Below are 22,382 nucleotides of genomic sequence, written 5' to 3' on the forward strand. Positions count from 1 at the left end.
CACACACATACATACATGGAAATATACAATCTTAAATACGTTTAAAGAATCTTTTAAAATTCATATGGTCAAATAGATCAGGATAATGGCTATTCCTGGAGGATGACGGCTGGTGACTAGCAGACAGGAGAGAGAGAAAGAGAGAGAGAGAGGGGGTACCTGGCATATGCACTTTTCTCCAGCTGGTGCTGCTGTTCAGGAAGGTTGTGAAACTTGCTGGAGAAAGATGGTCTTTGGTGGCAGACCCTGGCTGCACTGTGACCTGCTAGCCCCCTGCTCCTGTCACCATGCTTTCTCTGCCATGATTGAATTTGTAAGCTAAACCCTGACTCATTTGCTTCTTGTCAGGCATTTGTCACAACAATGAGAAAAATAGCTAATATAAACAGATTGAACAATTCATTAAATGAAAAGAAAGGTGGAAAAAATCATATTTTTGCCTATGTACATTTTAGTTGAATAAATGTGAAAAATACTTATCTGCATGGAAAAGTCACTGTGAAACCACTATTGCATATAATTAGCATATGCCAATAAAAACATTTTAAAAGTGGAAAAAAAAACAACCAACTGGCCTCTATTTTTTTTTTCTGTAACTCCAAAACTGTTGATACAGGAAGTTCCAAACCTCATAGTCTTCCACGAGGTTTGGAAATTTCATCCTTAACTAAGGTAGATTTGGGTCACCTAATTTTAGTCTCTGTTCCTCTTTTAAGGGAAGCCTAGTCAAGGAATTTACATGTAGAAGTTCAAAGTGTTGTAGCTGCATAATCATATGCTTAAACCAACTCTTATGATTCGAGTTCATTTCAAATATCAGCCAACTCCTAAGATTCAAGTCCATTTCAAATATCATACGCTCTTCAAGAAAACAGATGTTATAAATGCTGCATCTCTGGTTTGGTGATGCAAAACTCAATACAAAGCTAAAAACAAAACCTCTGGTAGTTCTGAACTCCTGATTGATGCTAGAATAACCCTGAGAGCATTTCAAAAGTACAAATTCTTGGGTTTCAATCAGAGATCCCAATTTAGCTATATTTGGGTAAGTACTGTTATTAAATTATTTTAAATGGTCAATAGAATATTCTAATGTGAAGCCACAATGAAACTTACTGAGCTGAATAATTCCATTTCCATAAATACACTCTGTATTTAAAATCATTTTAAATTTTATTTTCTTAAACATGTCACTCAAGACATCATAAAAAGAAAACAAACTTGTTTCTCAGACTTACTTTTCTGAGCTAAAATAGTTTAGCTACTCCATCTTATAACTTATACTGAAATGAATACAAGTATTTGTAATAGCAGAAGCAGCTTCCTACCAGTATAATCATTCAGGTTAGAACCCCTTCAAAGGAGAAAACTGGAATATAGTTCATGACCAAACTCCTTTTGCTGCAGCACTTTTTATTCCTATTCTGACTATATGCCCTAATGAGTGATTCCTGTGCATTGAAGTGAGGCAGAAACAATCCAGAAAACCCTGAATGCTGATGGATCAGCTCTTAAACATTTGACACTCATAATAAAATCTTTTCCTTGGGAATTAATTTTTCTTTTTCCCTATTCACATTTGTGTCTGTTGGCTAGTGAAACTGTTTCTGAAAGAGTCTGAAAAAGAGAGGGAAGCACACCTATGCCTGAGTGAGTGTCCTGTTGTCGTAAGGAGATGCTTAGGCACAAGCTGGTATCAAGGATTGGGCATTGCTGTGATAGGCATGGCTGTACCTTTTTTTGTTTTTAAAGGAATGGGACTTTAGGACTTTGAATTAGCTGGGTGGTGGTGGCACATGCCTTTAATTCCAGCACTCGGGAGGCAGAGGCAGGTAGATCTCTGAGAGTTCGAGGCCAACCTGATCTACAGAGTGTTCAGGACAGCCAGGGCTGTTACACAGAGAAACCCTTTCTCAAAAACAAAACAAAAACCCAAACAAACAAAAGAAAAAAAAAAGAAAAAAGCCTTTGAAAACCCCCATAGACTCTGACCTTTAAAAGTTTATTGCTTGCTATAGGCCTACATGTCATCCCTTACTTCCTCCAGCCTAGAACACCCTAAGACTCTGTCTTTCCTTAGAAGAGAATGTAAAACTACAGCCTAAAATGTAAATGAGGTTGTGTGCACTTAGTGGTACAGAATATGTCTGGTGTGTATGAAGCCCTGGGTTTGATCCCAACAATCGATCAGTGTAAAATATTTTCAACCAAATAATTTTGTACTTTAGATTTTCTTTTTTTAAAAAATTTTTCTTTAGCAATGCAAAAGGCTGATATTTCTTCCTTTCACTGGGCTAATATTTCACAAAGGTAAAATGCATTCCCTATATGGTTACTAAAAACAAAAGAATAAACAGATTATAAAACAACATAATTATCTGATCTTCCTGTGTAATTGTGTAGGGATGGAGTCAGAAGCACAAGGAAGTGAAAGAAATGAAGAAATGTTTTCTTCTTGGGAAATAAACTAACAAAGTATTTTTCCTAACCACCTGCCTGAGGAAGAAATAGACCTACAATAGTTATGGAGCTTGCTGTTCATAGCTGAGCCCTCTAAGCCCAGTAATTGGAACTGCAGTTTCTCTACAACCTTTTCTCCTTTTAGGTTTGATGGCAGCAGGTAAGGGGGCAAGAATCAAAAGAGAAACCTCAGGTCCCTCAATATTCTCAGTGGTTGCTTCAGCCATAACAATGCTCCAGTCAGCCAGTCACTATGAACACAACATTCTTATCCCCATCTCCATCCCTATGACTGGGGATTGAAGAGGGCCTTGAGCACACTTGTCAAGTACCCCTGAAATTCTTATCTAGAGGCAAGCTGAAACTTCTGCAATTAGTTCTGGTATTTTTCTGTGATCTCTTCTCCTCACAATCACTGCTCTAGGACCCAGTCTCTCCAACAACAGTAGAGGGAACAAGTAGCTGCTTCTAACTACTATCTAAGTAGAACCAAAGAAAGGGCAAGGACCTCCTTTTTCTTCTAGGAGGGCCCCCATGAGATCTAAGGCAGCCAGGCCTCTAGATAACTTGGTTTCAGGCCAAAATTTTTACCATTTATCTAAATTTCTTCTCTTCTTGCTATATACAAACAATTATACACTTAATGATTTTTCCCTCTCCTCTTCTTTATTCTTTTTTTTTAATTGACTTTCATTGAGCTCTACATTTTTCTCTGCTCCCCTCCTTGTCTTTCTCCTCCCTGCTTCAATCCTCTCCCAAAGTCCTCATGCTCCCAATTTAGTCAGGAGATCTTGTCTTTTTCTACTTCCCATGTAGATTTTATCTATGTAAGTTTCTCTTAGTGTCCTTATTGTTGTCTAAGTTCTCTGGAATTGTGGTTTGTAGGCTGTGGTTTGTAGGTTTTCTTTGCTTTATCTTTAAAAACCACTTATGAGTGAGTACATGTAATAATTGTCTTTCTGGGTCTGGGTTACCTCACTCAAAATAATGTTTCCTAGCTTCATCCATTTTCCTGCAAAATTCAAAATGTCGTTATTTTTTCTGCTGTGTAATACTCCATTGTGTAAATGTACCACATTTTTCTTATCCATTCTTTGGTCAAGGGGCATTTAGGTTGTTTCCAGATTCTGGCTATGACAAACAAAGGTGCTACGAACATAGTTGAGCACATGTCCTTGTGGCACGATTGAGCATCCTTTGGATATATACCCAAAAGTGGTATTATTGGGTCTTGAGGAAAGTTGTTTCCTAATTTTCTGAGAAATCGCTACACTGACTTCCAAAGGGCTGTATCAGCTTGCATTCCCACCAGCAATGCGGAAGTATTCCCTTTTCCCCACAACCTCTCCAGCATAAGTTGTCATCAGTGTTTTTGATCTTGGCCGTTCTTACAGGTGTAAGATGAAATCTCAGAGTTGTTTTTGATTTGCATTTCTCTGACGACTAAGGATGTTGAACGTTTCCTTAAGTGTCTTTCAACCATTTTAGATTCCTATGTTGAGAGTTCTCTGTTTAGGTCTGTACTCCTTTTTTTTTATTGGATTATGTGTTCTTTTGGTATCCAATTTCTTGAGTTCTTTGTATATTTTGGAGATCAGACCTATGATGTGGGATTAGTAAAGATCTTTTCCCATTCTGTAGGCTGTTGTTTTGTCTTGTTGACCATGTTCTTTGCTTTACAGAAGCTTTTCAGTTTCAAGAGGTCCCATTTATTAATTGCTTCAGTGTCTGTGCTGCTGGGGTTGTATTTAGGAAGCGGTCTCCTATGCCAATGCATTCAAGTGTACTTCCCACTTTCTCTTCTGTAAGGTTCAGTGTGGCTGGCTTTATGTTGCGTTCTTTGATCCATTTGGACTTGAGTTTTGTGTATGGTGATAGATATGGGTCTATTTTCATTTTTCTACATGTTGATATCCAGTTATGCCAGCTTGTTAAATATACTTTCTTTTTTCCATTTGATGTTTTTTGCTTCTTTGCCAAAAATCAGTGTTCAAAAATGTGTGGATTGATATCTGGGTCTTCTATTCGGTTCCATTGGTCCTCCTGTCTGTTCTTATGCCAGTACCAGGCTGTTTTCAGTACTGTAGCTCTGTAGTAGAGTTTGAAGTCAGGGATTGTGATGCCTCCAGAAGTTCTTTTATTGCACAGGACTGTTTTGGCTATCCTGGGTTTTTTGCTTTTCCATATGAAGTTGAGCACCGTTCTTTTGAGGTCTTTGAAGAATTTTTCTGGGATTTTGATGGGCACCCTCTCCTTTTCATAACCATCCATAAAACTAACTTGTTAATATATTTTCTAAGCAGAGATTCTGTATTTTATGTCCAATCCCCATACCTCTTTACCCAGCGATTTATACATAAGAGCCAATCAATGTTTGTTGAATGAATGAGTATACCTAACGAAGTTCATGCTATTATCACCCCAGAATTATAGACAGGTTTTCAGTGATTGACTTTATCATCTAACGCTTTACAAGAGTACTTCCACTTCAAATAGTTATCATGATTCCTTATCGCCTCCCTTGAAGAAAGTTAGATAATGGGAATTTCGATGCTTGCTCTACAAATAGCACCATCCCCATATTGAATCTTCAGAGTACTGTGACTTGTGTGCATGGAAGTCACACAATACTCAGCACTGAATCAGAACTTCGTGCATACTAGGCAAGCACCCCGTCACTGAGCTACATTCCCAGCCCAAGCTTGTAAATTAGGAAGAAGCTCTTCAAATTCTTTGATACAGGAGTAAGAAGAAAGGAAGAAAGGAGTGGGAGGGTGGGAAATACTACCTGAGTGAGCAAAAAGGATCTAATACCTTTAAAGAAAGATAATGAAGCATGACTGCAGCCAATCCAGGGGTGAGATTGTGACTTAGCAGTGAAGTGCTTGCCTAGCATGCACAGAGCCTTGGATGCACAGAGCAGTGAGGAGAGCAAGCACAGTGCCACATGTTTGTGGTTTGAACCACTCTTGAGGTGGAGGCAAAAGGATCAGAAGTCCAGTCATCTTTGGCTATGCAGTGAGTATGAGGCCAGCCTTGAATACATGAGACCATGCCTCAAGAATCAAAGAAAACAAAAACAAAAATAAAACAACAATAACATAAAAGTATCAGTCCACTTGACCCGTGTGTATATATTTTGAGACAGGGTCTTGATACATAGCCTAGGCTGACTTGGAACTCAAGATCCTCCTGTTTCAACCTTCCTAGTACTGGAATTATATATGTATATCCCACACTTAGCTCGTAGCTTTGCTTCTTTAAGAGAAAAAACAAACTTATTGCACGGTGTGAATGTGTGAGTACATGTGTGAGTGTGTGTGTGTGTGTGTGTGTGTGTGTGTGTGTGTGTGTGTACGTGTTTACCAGCCTGTGTATGGAGTTCAGAGGATGACTATGGAACATGCAGATCAAACACATATCATTATGCATACAGGCAAGGGCCACAACCTGACTCTTCAAATGAATGAAAGTTCTGGCTATTAAATAATTGTCAGCAATTCCAGAACTGAGGAGATAAAAGCATGACAATTACAAACCTGAGGCCATTTTAGGCTTTAAGGCAAGTTCTAAGGCAGAGGTACTACTGGGAGAGGGGTGTAGGTGGGAGGAAAGAAGGAAAAGAAATCCAGGACTGACTGTGAATACAAACATCTAAGTAATTGTTTGCAAAGATGAAAAACTGCTAAAACTAGACCAATTTTTTCCCAACATGTTTACTTTTTAAATAGATTTTCATATACTGACCTCTGAGAGAAAGACAACCTAAATGATAAGCCACTACAAGCTGAGAGGATTTCATCATACACTGAACAAAATGTATCCTGTAGGATACCATATAGGAGCCTGGTACATAATCTATCAATGATTCTGCTTTCTCATAATGAGCTCATCGATAGCTGTCAGTTGAGATGTGATGTCAGTGCTGTCCCTGCTTATCACAAAACATTGACCTATCTTATAACCTTTCCACACTCAGTCTGTCATCTGCAAAATGGTGATAAAAGAGTGTTTGTGTAGATTCATCAGTTAATGTTTGTAAGCACTAGGGAAATGAGCACCACTCCAACTATTTATGAGTCACAATAATAGAATTCATACCAGTCTATACTCTTCATCAAGATGGAATGAAGTTCAACCAGATGAGTCAACATAATTAGTAAAGATCCTGAAACTGTACCATGAAGATAAAGGGTAAGGAGTGCTATAACATAAACCTGAGAAGCAACTCCAAGACATGTTGTCTCCATGAGCGCTATGACCTACAATAAACATCTGACACACATAGAACTTAGCTGTATGGCCTAATTTTAGTCACAGTTATGTGTTGGAAGAAACCAAATCTAGTGAAAGTGTGTGTGGGGGATCAGTCAAAATCAATTTAAAGAATATTATAATTTAGCATGTCATGCTAACGATAGGGCTAGACACAGAACAAATCTCTAAGTGGGAAAAATGGCTACCACATTTCTAAACTTCAATTAGATACCAAGCCATATTGGATCACCCATAAAATGGTAGTTGAAGCTGGTTTGACAAGAACAGCCTAGCCTTCTATAAGTATGACAATCACAAAATATGCCTTTATAATTTTTTTCTCCCAGTGCCATTCCAAATCTGTACAAGCTTCATGACAAAGAGCATAACTAAAATCACGAAGACTTAGGGAGGCAGGAAAGGCATCTGGGATTACAGGAGAAGCAGAGAACAGAGAGCAAGGGTTTCTTTTCTCCTTCAGACAGGTATTCATTCAATGGACAGTTCATTCATTTTCCTAGTCACAGCTCTCATACTCATTTCCTTCCCTTCAAGATATTTCCAGAATCCATGAAAGACACAGCAAATGTATGAGCAACTAGGTTTTNTATTTATTTATTTATTTATTTATTATGTATACAATATTCTGTCTGTGTATTCCTGCAGGCCAGAAGAGGGCAGCAGACCCCATTACAGATGTTTGTGAGCCACCATGTGGTTGATGGGAATTGAACTCAGGACCTTTGGAAGAGCAGACAATGCTCTTAACCTCTGAGCCATCTCTCCAGCCCCGAGCAACTAGGTTTTACAGAATTCAGGAGAAATTTACTTGTATCTGAGAATCTCCAGATTAATGTCACTGCCCACCACAATGCACAAAAACAAGCCATTTTCTAATTCCAGACTGACTCTACCAGTAACTTTACTGAGGATCAGCTGGAATAAATAAGATATATACCATTTTATGAAATATAGCTTAATGCTCTACGCCCCAGTAATCATAGCCTTATTTGGCTTTGTATTAACAGCAGTCAGGACACAGTGTATAGGGAAGGAATGAAGACCCAGTGGCAGCTATTGGAAAAGGGAAACAAATGACCATTAAAACTATATGCAAGAGGGACTAGAGAAATGACTGCAGAGGACCTCTGGGTTTAGTTCCCAGCACCCACAAGGTAGCTCACAACTGTCTGTAGCTCTAGTTCCTGGGAAGCTGACACCCTCTTCTGACCTTTGCAGGCACTAGGCTTACACATAGTGCAAATATATACATATAGGCAAAATACTCGTGCACATAAAAGGCAAAGAGCTGGCATTGGTGGCACACATAATTTAATCCCAGCACTCCAGCACTTGAGAGGCAGAAGAGGCAGAACTCTGTGAGGTCAAGGCCAGTCTGGTCTACAAAGGGAGTTCCAGAACAGCCAGGAACACAGAGAAACCCAGTCAAGACAATAACAAAGAAAGAAATAAGAGAGAGAGAGAGAGAGAGAGAGAGAGAGAGAGAGAGAGAGAGAGAGAGAGAAGAAAAGCTTGTGAGATCTATTGTTTCTGCCAATGGTGTAATAAGGCTCCCTAGAAACAATAACAAAATTATCCATGAGGGGAGGGAAATAAAGACAACTGTAGTCTTATAGACAATTACAGAAAAGATACATTAAAAATTCCGGGACACAGCATTTTACTACTTTGATAGATATGCTTTGAGTAGAGATTACCATGCATCTAAATATAGCACAGTAGTTACAGATTATAAATATATAAATATACTACTAAACACACACACATATACTTACCTTGAGTCACCTATTTGCCTTCCAATACTACTGGATGAGTAAGGTCAAATAGATGAAATAATAGGCACTACATTAGTTGTATCAAGAGCCAATTTCACCACCCCCAAAAGTTTTTAATTTACTACCAAAGGCTGTATATTATTTGTATATGTATAAAAACATATACCTACGTACATTGAAATTACTAAAGATTTCTGATTCTCCATATTCACAGCAAAGTAATGCTGCTGACTCACTGTCTTCCAAATAAGAGCTCTGTAATACAAACAAGATCATTATTTCAGATATCTAGACAAATGAGCCCATAAGCGTGAGAAAATATGCCAACCAAAATAACTGAACTAATGTTAGCTCATAGGTAAGAAACTGCAATTCTGATTAGTGATGGCTGTTTTAAATAGAACATGTCTAGTTACTAGTTGCATGAATAGACTAGTTAAATTATTAGGAAATTGATTAAAGAATGTTTAGTTAGCTCAAGCATTTTCTGTGGCTTCCCAATTTGGGCAGTGGATGCTCTTCCTTTCATATTCAGAACTCTCCCTAAACTGAGAACAGACCTCCATTCACTTATCCTCCCATCCAAAGATAGACACTTGATGCTATTGTTTAGAGACAGGATTCAGAAAGAAGACAGTAAGATCGAGCCCGATTAGAGGATTAAAAACACTAGCCTCACCTCATTAGACCTGCTTACAAGTGTTTATCAGAGCCAAGAGACACACTCTACTCAGGTCCTTTGCCAGATGCCAGAAAACAATTTAAAACCTTTTCTCCCATTCCCCAATCTCTCTCTCTTCTCTGTCTAGAAGATAAGTACAAGGAGACAAAGAAGTGAAACAACTAGCTGGTAACATAGGAATGTTTTCCCCTGTGACTAATGACACAAAAAGAGGACAGAACGTTTGCTGTTGGATAACAGTGGATGGAAACCGAGTTATCATCACACAGAGCATTGATGTCAAGACTTCATATGAGCAGTGATTGAAACCCAGTTATATGTGGTATCTACTTTATAGCTGTCCTATCTGACATTTTGATTTTTCTGAGCAAGGATATGTTTCACCTGCAGAATACCTGAGAGAGTAAGCATTTTAGAATACTGGGAAGGAGTGTAGAATCCCCAAAACAGCAGCTTCTTCTTCAATAGAAATTGAAAAAAAATAGGGCTACAACTGTGGAAATATGTCCCTTTAACCAAGTATTATTCAGAGAAAAACAGGAAAGCAAAAGATCCACACACAGCAAGAAGTTTTGATCCAGAACAGTTTTCAAGCAGCAATTATGGTTATAGAATGTTTTAATCTTTGTAAGGGATATATGGTGCAGTACTTGTATAGTTGCCTAGTAATTGGCAAGCAGAAGTCTTAAGAAATAAATCCCTTCCTACTGTTAAGTCTCTTTTATTTTATCCCTGATCTCTGTCATAAGGCATATGGTTTAAGAAGCAGAAAACATTTGACTGTTTCTTTTCTCTTTCCATCCACCTTTCTTTCCTTCTTCCTTATTTTCTGGTTATTGTTCTATTTTCTGCTCTACTCAAATGAAACTAAGATTTTTATTTGTTTGCATTTTTAGAGAAAAGGTCTTAGTCCTGACTGGCCTGGAATGCAGGGTATAAAACAGGCTGGCCTTAAACTTAGGGCAGTCCTTCTGCTTTTGCCTTCCAAGTGCTGGGATTGCACTGTGTGCCTCTATACCTGACTGGAAACTAGAGCTTTTTGTTTGTTTGTTTGTCTTTGGTTTTTCGAGACAGGGTTTCTCTGTGTAGCTTTGGAGCCTGTCCTGGAACTCACTCTGTAGACCAGGCTGGTCTTGAACTCACAGAAATCTGCCTGCCTCTGTCTCCCTGTGTCTCTGTGCTGGGATTAAAGGTGTGCACCACCACTACCTGGATGAACTAGAGTTTTTAAAATATACTTTTTGTGATGGCTATTCTTGGTAGTCAAGTTGACTACATTTGGAACTATCTAAAATCCAAAAATGGAGGGCACAGCTGCGAGGGATTTCTGTTTAATTTGAAGTGGGAAGATCCACTTCTAATCTGGATCTCTGAGGTAGGAAGACACACCTTTAATCCAAATCTCATAGGCTTCTGCTGGAAGTCTATATAAGGACATGGAAGAAAGCTGTTGCTCTTTGCCTGCTTGCTCTCGCCTTGCTAGCAGGTCCATTCCTTCACTGGCAGTAGAACCTATTTCATTGTTATTCCAGCATATGCTGAAGACCAGCTGAATCCAGCCTCATGGACTGATCAAGTACTGAATTCTTGGACCTTCTGTTCATAGGCAGCCACTGTTGGATTAGCTGGACCACAGTCTAAAAATTCTTCTTCTTTTTTTGTTGTTTGTTTGTTTTTGAGACAGGGTTTCTCTATAGCTTTGGAGCCTGTCCTGGAACTAGCTCTTGTAGACCAGGCTGGCCTCGAACTCACAAAGATCCATCCACCTGTCTCTGCCTCCCGAGTGCTGGGATTAAAGGCGTGCGCCACCACTGCCCAGCATAAACATTATTCTAATAAATTCCCTTTATATACATAAATATTTTCACTCTATAAGTTCTGTTACTCTAAAAACCCTGACAAATCACTATCAGATATCAAACAATGAAATGTATCTTTATCTAGGACTAAGATTTTTTAATCCTCAGATGCCAAGACATATCAATACACAGGTACAACTGTATTAACAAAGTAATTTTATAGTCCTAGAAAAGTCTCAGTGTACCTACCCCCAAGTTAAACACTGAGAAATAATTATGCCACTATGCAATGCAAGCACTGGGAACAAAATTCAGAACATGTTTAAGTATTTAGTATTAAATATTTAGATAGTTTAGGTATTCCTTCCATTCTTATTCTCCCACCTCCTAGTTCTCTACAATCCCATTCCTAGAGGCAATTACTATGTCAGTTTCTTAGCTATTGCCTAAGGATAGTCTGTATATGACCAAGTTTGTTTAGATGGCTTATTTCTAAAGAAACAGATGAAAGCAATTTCACCTATTTTCCTGCCCTTGCCTTAATTTATCTCTATTTCAATATTTAGAATGTCTCTCTTGAGCCTTTCCATCCAGCCAGATCCTGCACATCTTTCTCCAGGGTCTATCCAGGTAAATGAATGGAACTAGAAAAGTTTATTGAGTGACTCATAAAGACCAATGTCTCCTGTTCTCTTTCATCTGAGGTTCCTAGCTCCAAATCTTCAGATGTAAGTATATGACCTACAGTAACTGCAGAAACTAGGAAGTTATAAGGCACCACTATGTGTGGGGTAATGGTGGAGGAACAACAGAGAGGGGAATAACAAGGTACAAGTGATCTGAGGAGAAAATGGAAAAATGGGGGGCTTTAATTATGAAGAGGGAGGCAGGTAAATACACAATAAAGAAGGTCAATAGCAGTAAGGATGCCCAAAAAATCATAAGAAAACTTATCATTATCTACCTAAAAATACTTATACTGCATGCGAGTGTATACACAGACATAAATAATTTAAATGAGACCTTCCCATCTGGGCTGACAATGCTCTCCCCATGTCATGGACTATCTAACAAACCCCAATATCAGGCACGAGAAACTCTAATTTGAGTTGGTCAGGGTTAGTCAAGAGACTCCCAAAACATTACAGGCCATTGCTACTGCCCTTGGTTGCCTTCCACAGTGGGAAGGTAAGTCCCTGTCTCTGAGGACATCATGTACTTCAGACACAGGGCCAGAGGGTTTGAGCTGGATCTGACCTGAAAGCCTCCTCCCAAGGAATCATATAAGCTTCTAAAGGGGGAAAGCAACCAATAGCCCTACCCAGTTATGACGCCTATGAAACACAATGAGCAGCATGACTCTGCAACCCTAAGGGTGCAGTAGTGGCATGCCTACCTTGGCAGTAACCAACAGGTCTCTAATTTAGGCCTCTTGAGCTTTCTGATGGGCATATGGCCCACTCAACAAGAGGAAAATAATGTCTAATACTGGAAATCTAGCTGACTACCCAGCACTAGAGAAGCCATGGATCTTGGGGGGAAACCTACAACTACCACTTTACTAAACCAGAATAATCCCCAACTATATTCTAAGTATTTATCATTATATGCACAGAAAAGTATAGTTCTCATCCCTTTTCAAGGAAACTTCTCTTCCCAACAAATGGAGACCATTACAGAAAATCACAGCCCATCAAAATGCAGAGTTGTAGACCAGTCCCAACTGATACATCTACTACACAACTCCTGTACCTAAGACTGAGGTATCACATTGCAAAATAGGGGATAGCAGAATTGTAAGAGCCAGAGAACAGGGAGTTTGTTGTGAGAAAGTGCATCCTAGAAATGTCAGAAATTACACTCATAAAGTTTCACCAACATTTCGACCTAAACTTGACCTGAACAAGGATGACACGAATAGACATGTTAATGTGTAAAAGGTAATGATCAGGAGACTTCAATCCTAGACAAAGAGACATCTACAAGCCAAAAAGATAGCCCAGAAGAAAGCAACTCTGCCAACATTTATATTTAACAGCAGCCAGCCACCCCCATCCCTGAAGAGTAAATACATATCTGTTTTTAAAGTCTGTTTCTTGCTATGGAAGCCTCAAAAACTATTACAAAGAGGAACTGTTTTCATGTCCTTTTCTAGAACTTGCAAGGAGCTACACAAATTCTTCAAACTCAGCAAAGCTGGGTTAACTTCTACATTGCATTAGTTCGAGTCAAAGACAGGATCTTTCTATGTAGCCCAAATTAGGCTGTAACTTGCTATGGCCTCAAGTCCAATTCACACTCTTCTTGCCTCAGCCTGCAGAATGTTAGGATTTATACAACACATGTATACCATACCTAGGCCCTCTTTTAGTTTTAAAAATCCTTGTGATTAGTCATATTACATTCCACTCTAATAAACCAGGACAATCTCCCCATCTTAAAAGCTACATTATTAATACCCTTTATTCCAACTGCAAATTTAATTCCTTCTTTACCATGTAACATAAAAACATTCTCAGGTTCACAGGGGATAAGAATAAAATTTTCTTTTGAGGACTATTATTACACCCACCACACTAGTCTTTTCTGAACATTTCACTGGGGGAAACAATTATGATTTAGAACCTAATTTTTATACTAATACAATAGAAAAGGCAAAAATCAAGCACATACAATGAGAAACACACTATAACTGTATTTTACATAGGTAGAGATCTTAAAAATTCAGTAGTAGCAGCAAAATATTTGAAGTTACTTTTTGTAGAGAGAAAATGATTGTCGTATAATCCAAGGAAAGTATTTTACAAGCCTCTTTGTGCTCAATAGCACAGGTCTGCAAGATAATTATCTGGTATTAAGGACACAATCTATGGCTATTGAGGGGTAATACTAATTATACTGAGTAAACATGAAAATATTTGAAAGTTTAAGTAAGGATGTATTAGGTGGTTTTCTTCTATATATCCACAGTTCCTTGTAAATATATTTTCCAACTCTTATCTCTCTAGAGATTCTCTCTCCACTTCTAGACTGTTAGCTTCTCATCTTCTATCTCTGGGCCTGGTGCATTCAGTAAATATTCAAAGAGTAAGTAGTTTAGCATGAGTTATTACAATTTTTCCTTACTTTCTTAAAGCATCAATTGAAGATGAGACCTGTGAACAGGTGTGGTAAAGAGACCAACAATCTCCATTAAACACATGGTTATTATCTTTCCAATAGAAGAGCAAGCTACATGGAATGTTGACTCTCATGGGCTTCAACTCAGCATGGAGGTTTGAAGTCAAAGGAACATCTCTTCTCAGAGCTTCTTAGAAAGTTTGCTTGTCAGTGGGGGAAGCAGCCGAAGCACTTATACCAAAGGACTCTCTAATTCTGGCCTGCAATTTGTTCATTTCATTTGCAAGGACATAGCTGCCCTCTGCTCTACAAGAAATACAGAGATCTGAGTCATGGTGACTTTCCTTGACACGCCTTTCACAAGGAAAATATCTTTCAATCTAAAGCTTACTGATTCTTCAAAGCACCACCTAATATCCCAGAGTCTCAGGACACTTCTAAATAGATGGCTTCATTTTCATTAAAACGGGAGCTTCCTGATGAGTCTTCGCTATTACTCAGAGTTTGACAAAGTATGACCTATGGGTCAAATGTGATCAAACAGAGATAAATTTCTAGCAAATAACTTTGCTAGGGACTGGAAAGATGACTCAATTAAAAGCACTAGCTGCTCTTCCATAGTGCCCAGCTTCAATTATCAGTGCCCACATGCTCACAACTGTCTGTAAGTATACTTCCAGGGAGTCTGACACCTCTTCTTGTCTCTGAGGGTACCTGGCATACATGCGGTGCACAGACATACATGCAGCTAAAACACCCATACACGTAAAATATAAAGTGCAAGGGTATGTAAGTGAGACCAGTCTCAATAATAAATAACTTCATCAGAAAGCTACTAGAAATAGAACATTTTGCATTTAATATCTCATTCAATATTCCAAATTACTTCAAATTAAATAAGAGGCAGAAAATTCATTTAAAAACTAATAAAATAGTTTTTAAAGCAGGGATTTTAGTTGCATTTTGGGGTGAAAGATTATATGCTTCTTGTAGTGATATTTAATTTGTATTTTAATAAATAAAACTTGCCTGAAGATCAGAACACAAACAGCCACACTAGTCAGCCATACAAACCAGGCAGTGGTAGCACACACCTTTAATCCAAGCAACCATACTAGGTAGCCATAGAGGCTGTGCTGTGTTGGTGCACACCTTTAATCCCAGCACTAGAGAGGAATATAAGGTGGGATAAGACAGAAACTTGCTTTCTTTCAGTCTGAAGATTTCATAGACGTAAGCTCTCTGGTTGCTTTGCTTTTCTGATCTTCAGGTTGAACCCAAATATCTGTCTCTATGCTTTTATTATTCGTGCTACAGCTTCTCTTTTTAAGTCTTTTATTGAAATTAACATTGATAAGATTTTTAAAAAATACTTATTTATTTACTATGTATACAATATTCTGTCTGTATGTCTGCAGGCCAGAAGAGGGCACTAGATCTCATTACAGATGGTTGTGAGCCACCATGTGGTTGCTGGGAATTGAACTCAGGACCTTTGGAAGAGCAGGCAATGCTCTTAACCACTGAGCCATCTCTCCAGCCCCCATTGATAAGATTTATATGTGGGATGGAAATATGGCTCAGATGTTATGGGAACTTGCTGTGCAATCTTGGAAACCTGTTCAATCCCTGGAAGAACTGGACATAAGGAAGAAGAAAATTGACTCCATTTTCACATGGACACTATAGCACACACTCCCCTTTCTCTGCCATACACACACACACACACACACACACACACACACACACACAATCTAATAATTAAAATGTCAATGTCTTTCATTTCATTCTTTGAATGTTCACTATAATAGTATCTCATCCCACACTGACAGATGTCATATTACTGTAATAACTCTTCATACTATCATACACATAATCTTAATTTTAAAGAGTCCATTAAACTCTGGCATGTTTTTGTTATCTTTTCCCCATTCTCTTTCTAATATAACCACCTACCCTGAAATGAATAGTTGTGAAATATGGGAGAGAGTGATTCTCAGTGTGGTTCTCAAACTCCCACCAGTGGCAGAACAGCAGTATTTACGAGTTTGTAGAAAATGCAAGTTCTTACCTTATCCCATTTTCAAAAAAAAAAAAAAAAAAAAAAAAACTGCTGTAAGACCTAGAAATACATTTTTAACAAGCCTTCTGGGTGATTTAGATGTGCACTGAAATTTTAGAGCCTCTTCTGCAGACAGCACTTAAATCCCTGCATTAAAGCTAGGCTGACAGAATCACATCACTCCCCTAAAAACAGTTAAGCAGCAAGGTTCTAAATTCTAAATTCCAATGGTCTTTCCAGACACTGAAAAATAATCTGTACAACTAAATTGAAGTAAGAGATAAATGGATGTCTTTTCTGTATGAAGAATACATATTTTCCTCAGATATAGAAAGACTTGAAAACAGTTAAGTCTATAATTAAAGGAAGTGTAAAACATTTCCTGCAACTTAAAGAGTGATACCACTATCACATTAAATCAGTGTTGCTGCTGTGCCAAGAGATAACTGCATTGATTATTTTGTCCTCTGAGCATGGAGGGGAAAAAAAGTATCAGGAATTTAACCTGAGCCTGGAAACTCAGAAACCCAAAATAGAAAGGCTTCCCCACCCGCTTCCATATTCCATCTACATGATACAGGGTTGGGAAAGAGACTGCTGGGACTCAGCTTTGCCTAGGTGGATGATTTGCTGTGGTTGCTAAAATATATGGTACTGTTTGAGCTTTTGAGAGCTTCTAACCTTAATTTAAAGAACTGTAGATGCCAAGAAGAAATCAGAATTACTCAAAAAGATCATTTATCATTTCCTAGGCTTAGTCCTATCATATTTTTTTTTTTACTGAACTCAAATGAAATTTGTTTTGCATTTTGGTTCAAAGTACAAAAGAAAAACAGTTGGAAACTGTTTTCTGAAAAGAAAACAGAAAAGAATTCTGTAACAAAACCTATTTGTCACTAATTAAAAATTAGTGTCTCTGGACTGGTGAGATGGCTCAACAGGTAAAGATGACTGCTGGTAAGCCTGACCACCTGAGTTTGACACCAGTCACTTAAATGACTGAAAGAGAGAACTGACTCTTCCAGCTTGTTCTTTTACCACCACGTGTGCTGTGATACACACACACACACACACACACACACACACACACACACACACACTAAATCCCTAAAAAAATCAAGGGCATTGAAACTCTGAATAAAAAAGATCAGGGCCTTCATACATAACAATTTACAAAAGTCAGAAGTAAGGAGATAATAATATGCCAGAAGATTTTGAGACTAGTGCAGAAAAGAATCAGTTAATTGGAAATAAGCAATTTGTAGTTTATATAAAGATTATTCAGAAATGTATGTGTATCCTCACAGAAACATTCACAGAACGTGCTTAGATTCCTAAACTTATATCAAAGTCATAAAAAGAAAAAGAAAAACAAAAAGAAAATGGGGTATTTGTAGTGGGATGCAAAGGCAGCTGTTCAAATGCACAGGTTCATCCATTTTTAAAAAAAGCTCATTACACACACAATAGAACTTACACCTAGTGTACCATGATAGAGTCTAAAAGAATAATCATTCAAAAAAGCAGCAGTAATAAGTAGTAAGCAAATTCGTAAAGACAGGAAAAAGCAAAGCCAATGTTAGATATTTAATCCAGACTGAAAGTCCACAAAGAAAAGAATGGGGAAAAATGGTAGCAACATTTCACAATTTATGGACCTAGAATCTCAATATACAAGAAAAATATGCTGGATATTATGGCACATGCCTTTAATCACATTAATTGGGAGGCAGAGGCAGGTAGATTTCTCTGAGTTTTAGGCCAGCCTAGACTACAGAGCACGTTCCAGGCCAGTCAGGGCTACATAGTGAAACCCGGTTTCAAAAAGTAAAAAAGTAAATATATGAACAGGAGAGGGTTTGGATTCCTGTCTTGAGTTGCTGACTATATGGTTCACAAGTGAAAGGTAATCTTGCAGACTGGTTTGTTCTACTGATTTCTATTAGGCTTCTGCTATTAACAAGTTAGCAGGTTAGTTCCTTCTGGCTCTTTGTGAGAATTAAAGAAAAAAAGTTTTCTTCTTCATGGAAACACCTGGATAGCACAAGACACAAGACACTATATACAACCTTATATTCTGTGTATGTTTACAGCATATAATTCTTGTTGAATCCCATTTATTTATCATTACAGTTCTAAAAACCTTATAATTCTAGTTCTTTATTTCTCTACTCAGACCAGTATAGGGGAACTATTCGTGGTTTTAAACACACCCATCAACTATCCCAGCCTCTGTCACATAAACAGACAGGAAAACATCCCATGGAGCTTGATTTGGAACTTAGACTATGGGAGCCAGTTGGGTTTCAGAGATGCTAAGGTGTGTGCCCATAATCCGATCACTATGCTTCTGTAGTGTGTAAAGAGCCAAAGCTGTTATTTCTCTGGGAGAATGGAGTTTAGAACAGAAAAAAGGAAGGCTATTTTATAGAAACCAGAGAACTTCAGAAAGCAATAAATGCTGAGTAAAAAGAGCAAGACAGACCTCTTTTGGACATTTGTCTGGGGATGTTGCCAGGAAAGAAAGACGAGAGCAGAAAGATCAGTGTTACTGAGATAGAATCCTGAGACACTACCAAGTCAGGTTTCAGGTGATTGTGAAAAGAATAGTGTTTACTCAGAACCCAGGATTAGGCCTATTTCCCTGCAAGTAAAGAGCTTGATTCATTAACAAATAAGAGAACTGAAAAATTTATAGTACTAGAGGAGAAATTTGAGTTGATTAGCAAGGAAGGCTACATATTCCTAAAATGAAAGACCAATGGGCTGAAATGAACTTAAATGAGTAACGGTTTTGTGTTCACAATTAATTTCTTTCATAGTTTTCCAACTACAACATCTCATACTGTAGCTCAATTATTTTTGCAGTATATATAGTTAACTAGACTTTGGTGAAAGAAAAAAAAAGAGTGTGAACCTTTGGTATTCATTTTTAAAGGAACTGATTCCTGAGACTTTGAATAAATATTCACATAGCCACCAGTTATCACTTAAATGCCAAGACCTACACCTGTGACATATTCAGTGTCAGGTGCAGCACTGGGAGGAGCTCCTCCTTCCATTGAGTCTAAAAAACTGTTTAAAGGGAGAGAAGCTCACTTACAGATTCTGCCTTAGTCTTTCGCTTTCTTCTGAGCTACCCATGTTTCAGGGGCTGATGGCATAGCAAAGCTGCCAAGGGCGAAATTCTCATGTAGACTGGAGACAAGATGACATCATGATGTTAATTTCCCACCAGATAATTCCGAGAAGGATCTGTCACATACTGTCATACACCTGTGTAGTTTTTCCTCATCCTCTGAATTGGAAGGAAAGCTTTTCAATTGCTTTCATCAAGTAACACAGAAAATAATTTGGGAAAGTGAGACCTTATGTGGATGGCTAACAGAAATAGAGACCAGAGCTAACCACAAGATGAGTAATGTCAAGAATTGAGCAAAGGGATAAGAGAAGTATCTTTAAAATAATTTAGCCATAAAATAGCAAGGCCCCGAAACTAGAGATCAGAGGAGTAACAGGGTCTAGAGAGGAGGAACTCATAAGAACAGGAATTTCTTGTCAGGAATGATGCACGTGCTTTAATCTCAGCACTGGGAAACTGAAGAGGAAAGATACTGGCTGCCAAGGTAGGCCGGGCTACCTACTGAGTTCCTGTCTCAAAACCAAGGATCCAGGCTTGGTGGTGTACTCCTATAATGCCAGATCGTAGGAGGTGGAATCAATCAGGAGGATCAAGAGTTCAAGGCTGGTCCCAGGTAAATAGCAATTTTGAGGACTACTGGGCTAGTAGACCCTGTTTCAAAAATAACTTCCAGGTGGTGGTGGTGCACACCTTAAATCCCAGAACTCGGGAAGGCAGAGGAAGGTGGATCTCTGGGTTCAAAATTAGCCTGGTCTATAGAGTGAGTCTGGGATGACTAGAGCTATACAGAAAAACCCTGTCTTGAAAAAAAAAAATCAATCAATAAAAGAAAAGCAAAGATAAGATAGAGCATTTTCTTAGTTTTCACTTTAGGAAAAGAATTTTAGAGACAGATCCAGAAAATACTTCAAAGGCCAGAGATTCTAGGAAAAGTCATTAGCAAGGGGTCTTATCTCCTAAGTCATAATTTGGATATATCAAGACTGCCATTGTGGTGACAAATGCTAAAGGGGATTTTAGTCTAGGGGCTCCAAATATCAAAGAATATCTCTTATCTTTTTGGTTGTAAGTCTAGCCTTTGAAGGCTGAGCATCAAGTAACCAAGTTATTGGATGCCCCATATCTAAGACAACCATGCCTTAAAGGGCAGCTTTCTGGTAAGTAAAGCTTAAATTAGATGCAGGACTTCAGAGCTTGCCACAAAGCTGTCCCCTCGACTCCATCAGCCTGGCCTCTCACAGTACCCAGTGGGACCGCTGCAATTTTCAAGGTACTGTGTATCCTTACAGGGGCCACAAGGGAAACACTGTGGATCCTGAGCCTTTGGTCAAGACAAGACTTTAGCTCCAACCGTAAGGGCAAGGAGACTAGAGACCAACACAGGGAAATACCAAGGAGAGGATGAAAGGTCAGGGCACACAAGCCATAGATCAGAGTCATTCTTCACAGGCCAGAGGATTAGCATAGGTCCTTTTGATGATCTATTTCATTACTGATACAGAAAGAAATTTCTCTGAAAAGAAATCTCCAGAAAAACATGAGTTGTCTTTATCAGCACTTTTTCCAAGGGACAGAACAAAACAGGAATACCCAAAGTCTGTGACAACTTTTGTACAGAATTCAGACCACACAGTTAGTAGAAATTAATATGAATACATATAAACTTATGCTGGTTTTTGGCCTAATTCCAGAGAAAATCCCGAAGCTTAATCATGGGCATATTGTATTGGACATTAGTCTGCCCCAAAAAGAAGCCAGGTGTAGGCAGAAGCCTGAACAGAGCAAAGTGACAAATGCTACATCCTACAGAACCAGATGTCTGACAGTCAGGTTCTAAGAGACCTAGAGTCGTCTGAGCCTGGGCAGGACTGTTAGAAACTGTGATGTTCAAGGAGAAATTGCCTTCCTTAGAGAATGTCTCTGAATGAAGAAAATGCTCCTCTACTCTAAAATTTACTAGTTTGTTATGAATCTAAAAGAATGGTCTCTATTTCTCACAAGTATGAAATTTTTTTCAAAATATTCTGGTTTTGTCTACCTTGAGAGAACAAACTAACCAAAAACCCTTCAGTTTTTTAGTTGTCCCAAGACCAATTCATTGTTCTCACTGAACAGAGAACAAATATTGACATGAAAACAACATTGGGAGTTTGAACTGGTAATTGGCTAGTGAGTCAGAAGTACAGTTTAAATATGACGACCTACTGTCTTCCATTTGCTATAACAACTCTATTAGAAAGGATACCAGCCTAATAAGAAATGAAATCTAATCCTTTATTCTCTAGAAACACTATTACAAGAGCACATTTTAAAAGCCAGTGTTATTGCTGTGTAAATTCATCAAAGGAAGGCGTGTGGTTAGAAATATTCAAGGTGAGGTTAGCAAGATGGCTCAGCTGGTATAGGCATTTGTCACCAAGTTTGATGACATGAGTTTGATCCCCAGGACCCGAGTGGTAGAAGGAGAGAATTGATTCCTACAATTTGTCCTCTGACCTCCACATGTATACTATGGCACATGTGCACACACATATACACACGATAAGTAAATACAAAGATTACAATCCCATTAGTGATTAAAAAAATAAAAACTTACACTTCTAACCTTTAGGTTTAATTCTAGTGTGCGACAGTTATTTTTGGTTGTCAATTTGACTACCTCTGGAATTAACTAAAACCCAAATGGTTGGGCTTACCTGTGAGGGTTTTCTTAATTAAATACTTTGAAGTGGGAAGACCCAGTTCTAATCTGGATCTTTGAAGCTGGAAGATACACCTTTAATCTGGGCCACACTTCTGCTGGCTAGCACAGACACACGTATACACAGTGATGCTCCTGAAAACTGAGTTGAATATATTCATTTTATAAATTCTGTTCCTCTAGAAAATTCTGACTAGCTGGGCGGTGGTGGCACACGCCTTTAATCCCAGCACTCGGGAGGCAGAGGCAGGCAGATCTCTGTGAGTTCGAGGCCAGCCTGGTCTGCAAGAGCTAGTTCCAGGACAGGAACAACAACAACAACAAACAAAAAAAAACTATGGAGAAACCCTGTCTCAAAAAAAA

At 38.5% G+C, this 22,382-nt stretch overlaps 1 protein-coding gene across 2 annotated transcripts in view; it reads right to left on the minus strand.

The window, feature by feature from the left end:
• Ssh2 (slingshot protein phosphatase 2) overlaps positions 1-22,382 on the minus strand; it is a 257,711-nt gene that overhangs the window by 193,102 nt on the left and 42,227 nt on the right. The window contains exon 2 of one of the 2 annotated variants that reach the window (XM_050128656.1): positions 8,688-8,768. The exons of the other annotated variant lie outside the window; for it this stretch is intronic. Within the exon in view, the coding sequence (XP_049984613.1) occupies positions 8,688-8,768 (81 nt within the window). The remainder of the gene's footprint in view (positions 1-8,687; positions 8,769-22,382) is intronic. 2 annotated transcript variants of the gene reach the window in all.

The sequence above is a fragment of the Alexandromys fortis genome, unplaced genomic scaffold (genome assembly GCF_014885135.2).
Source record: "Alexandromys fortis isolate MF-2015 unplaced genomic scaffold, M_Fortis_MF-2015_v1.1 scaffold_80, whole genome shotgun sequence".
NCBI classification, from domain to species: Eukaryota; Metazoa; Chordata; class Mammalia; order Rodentia; family Cricetidae; genus Alexandromys; species Alexandromys fortis.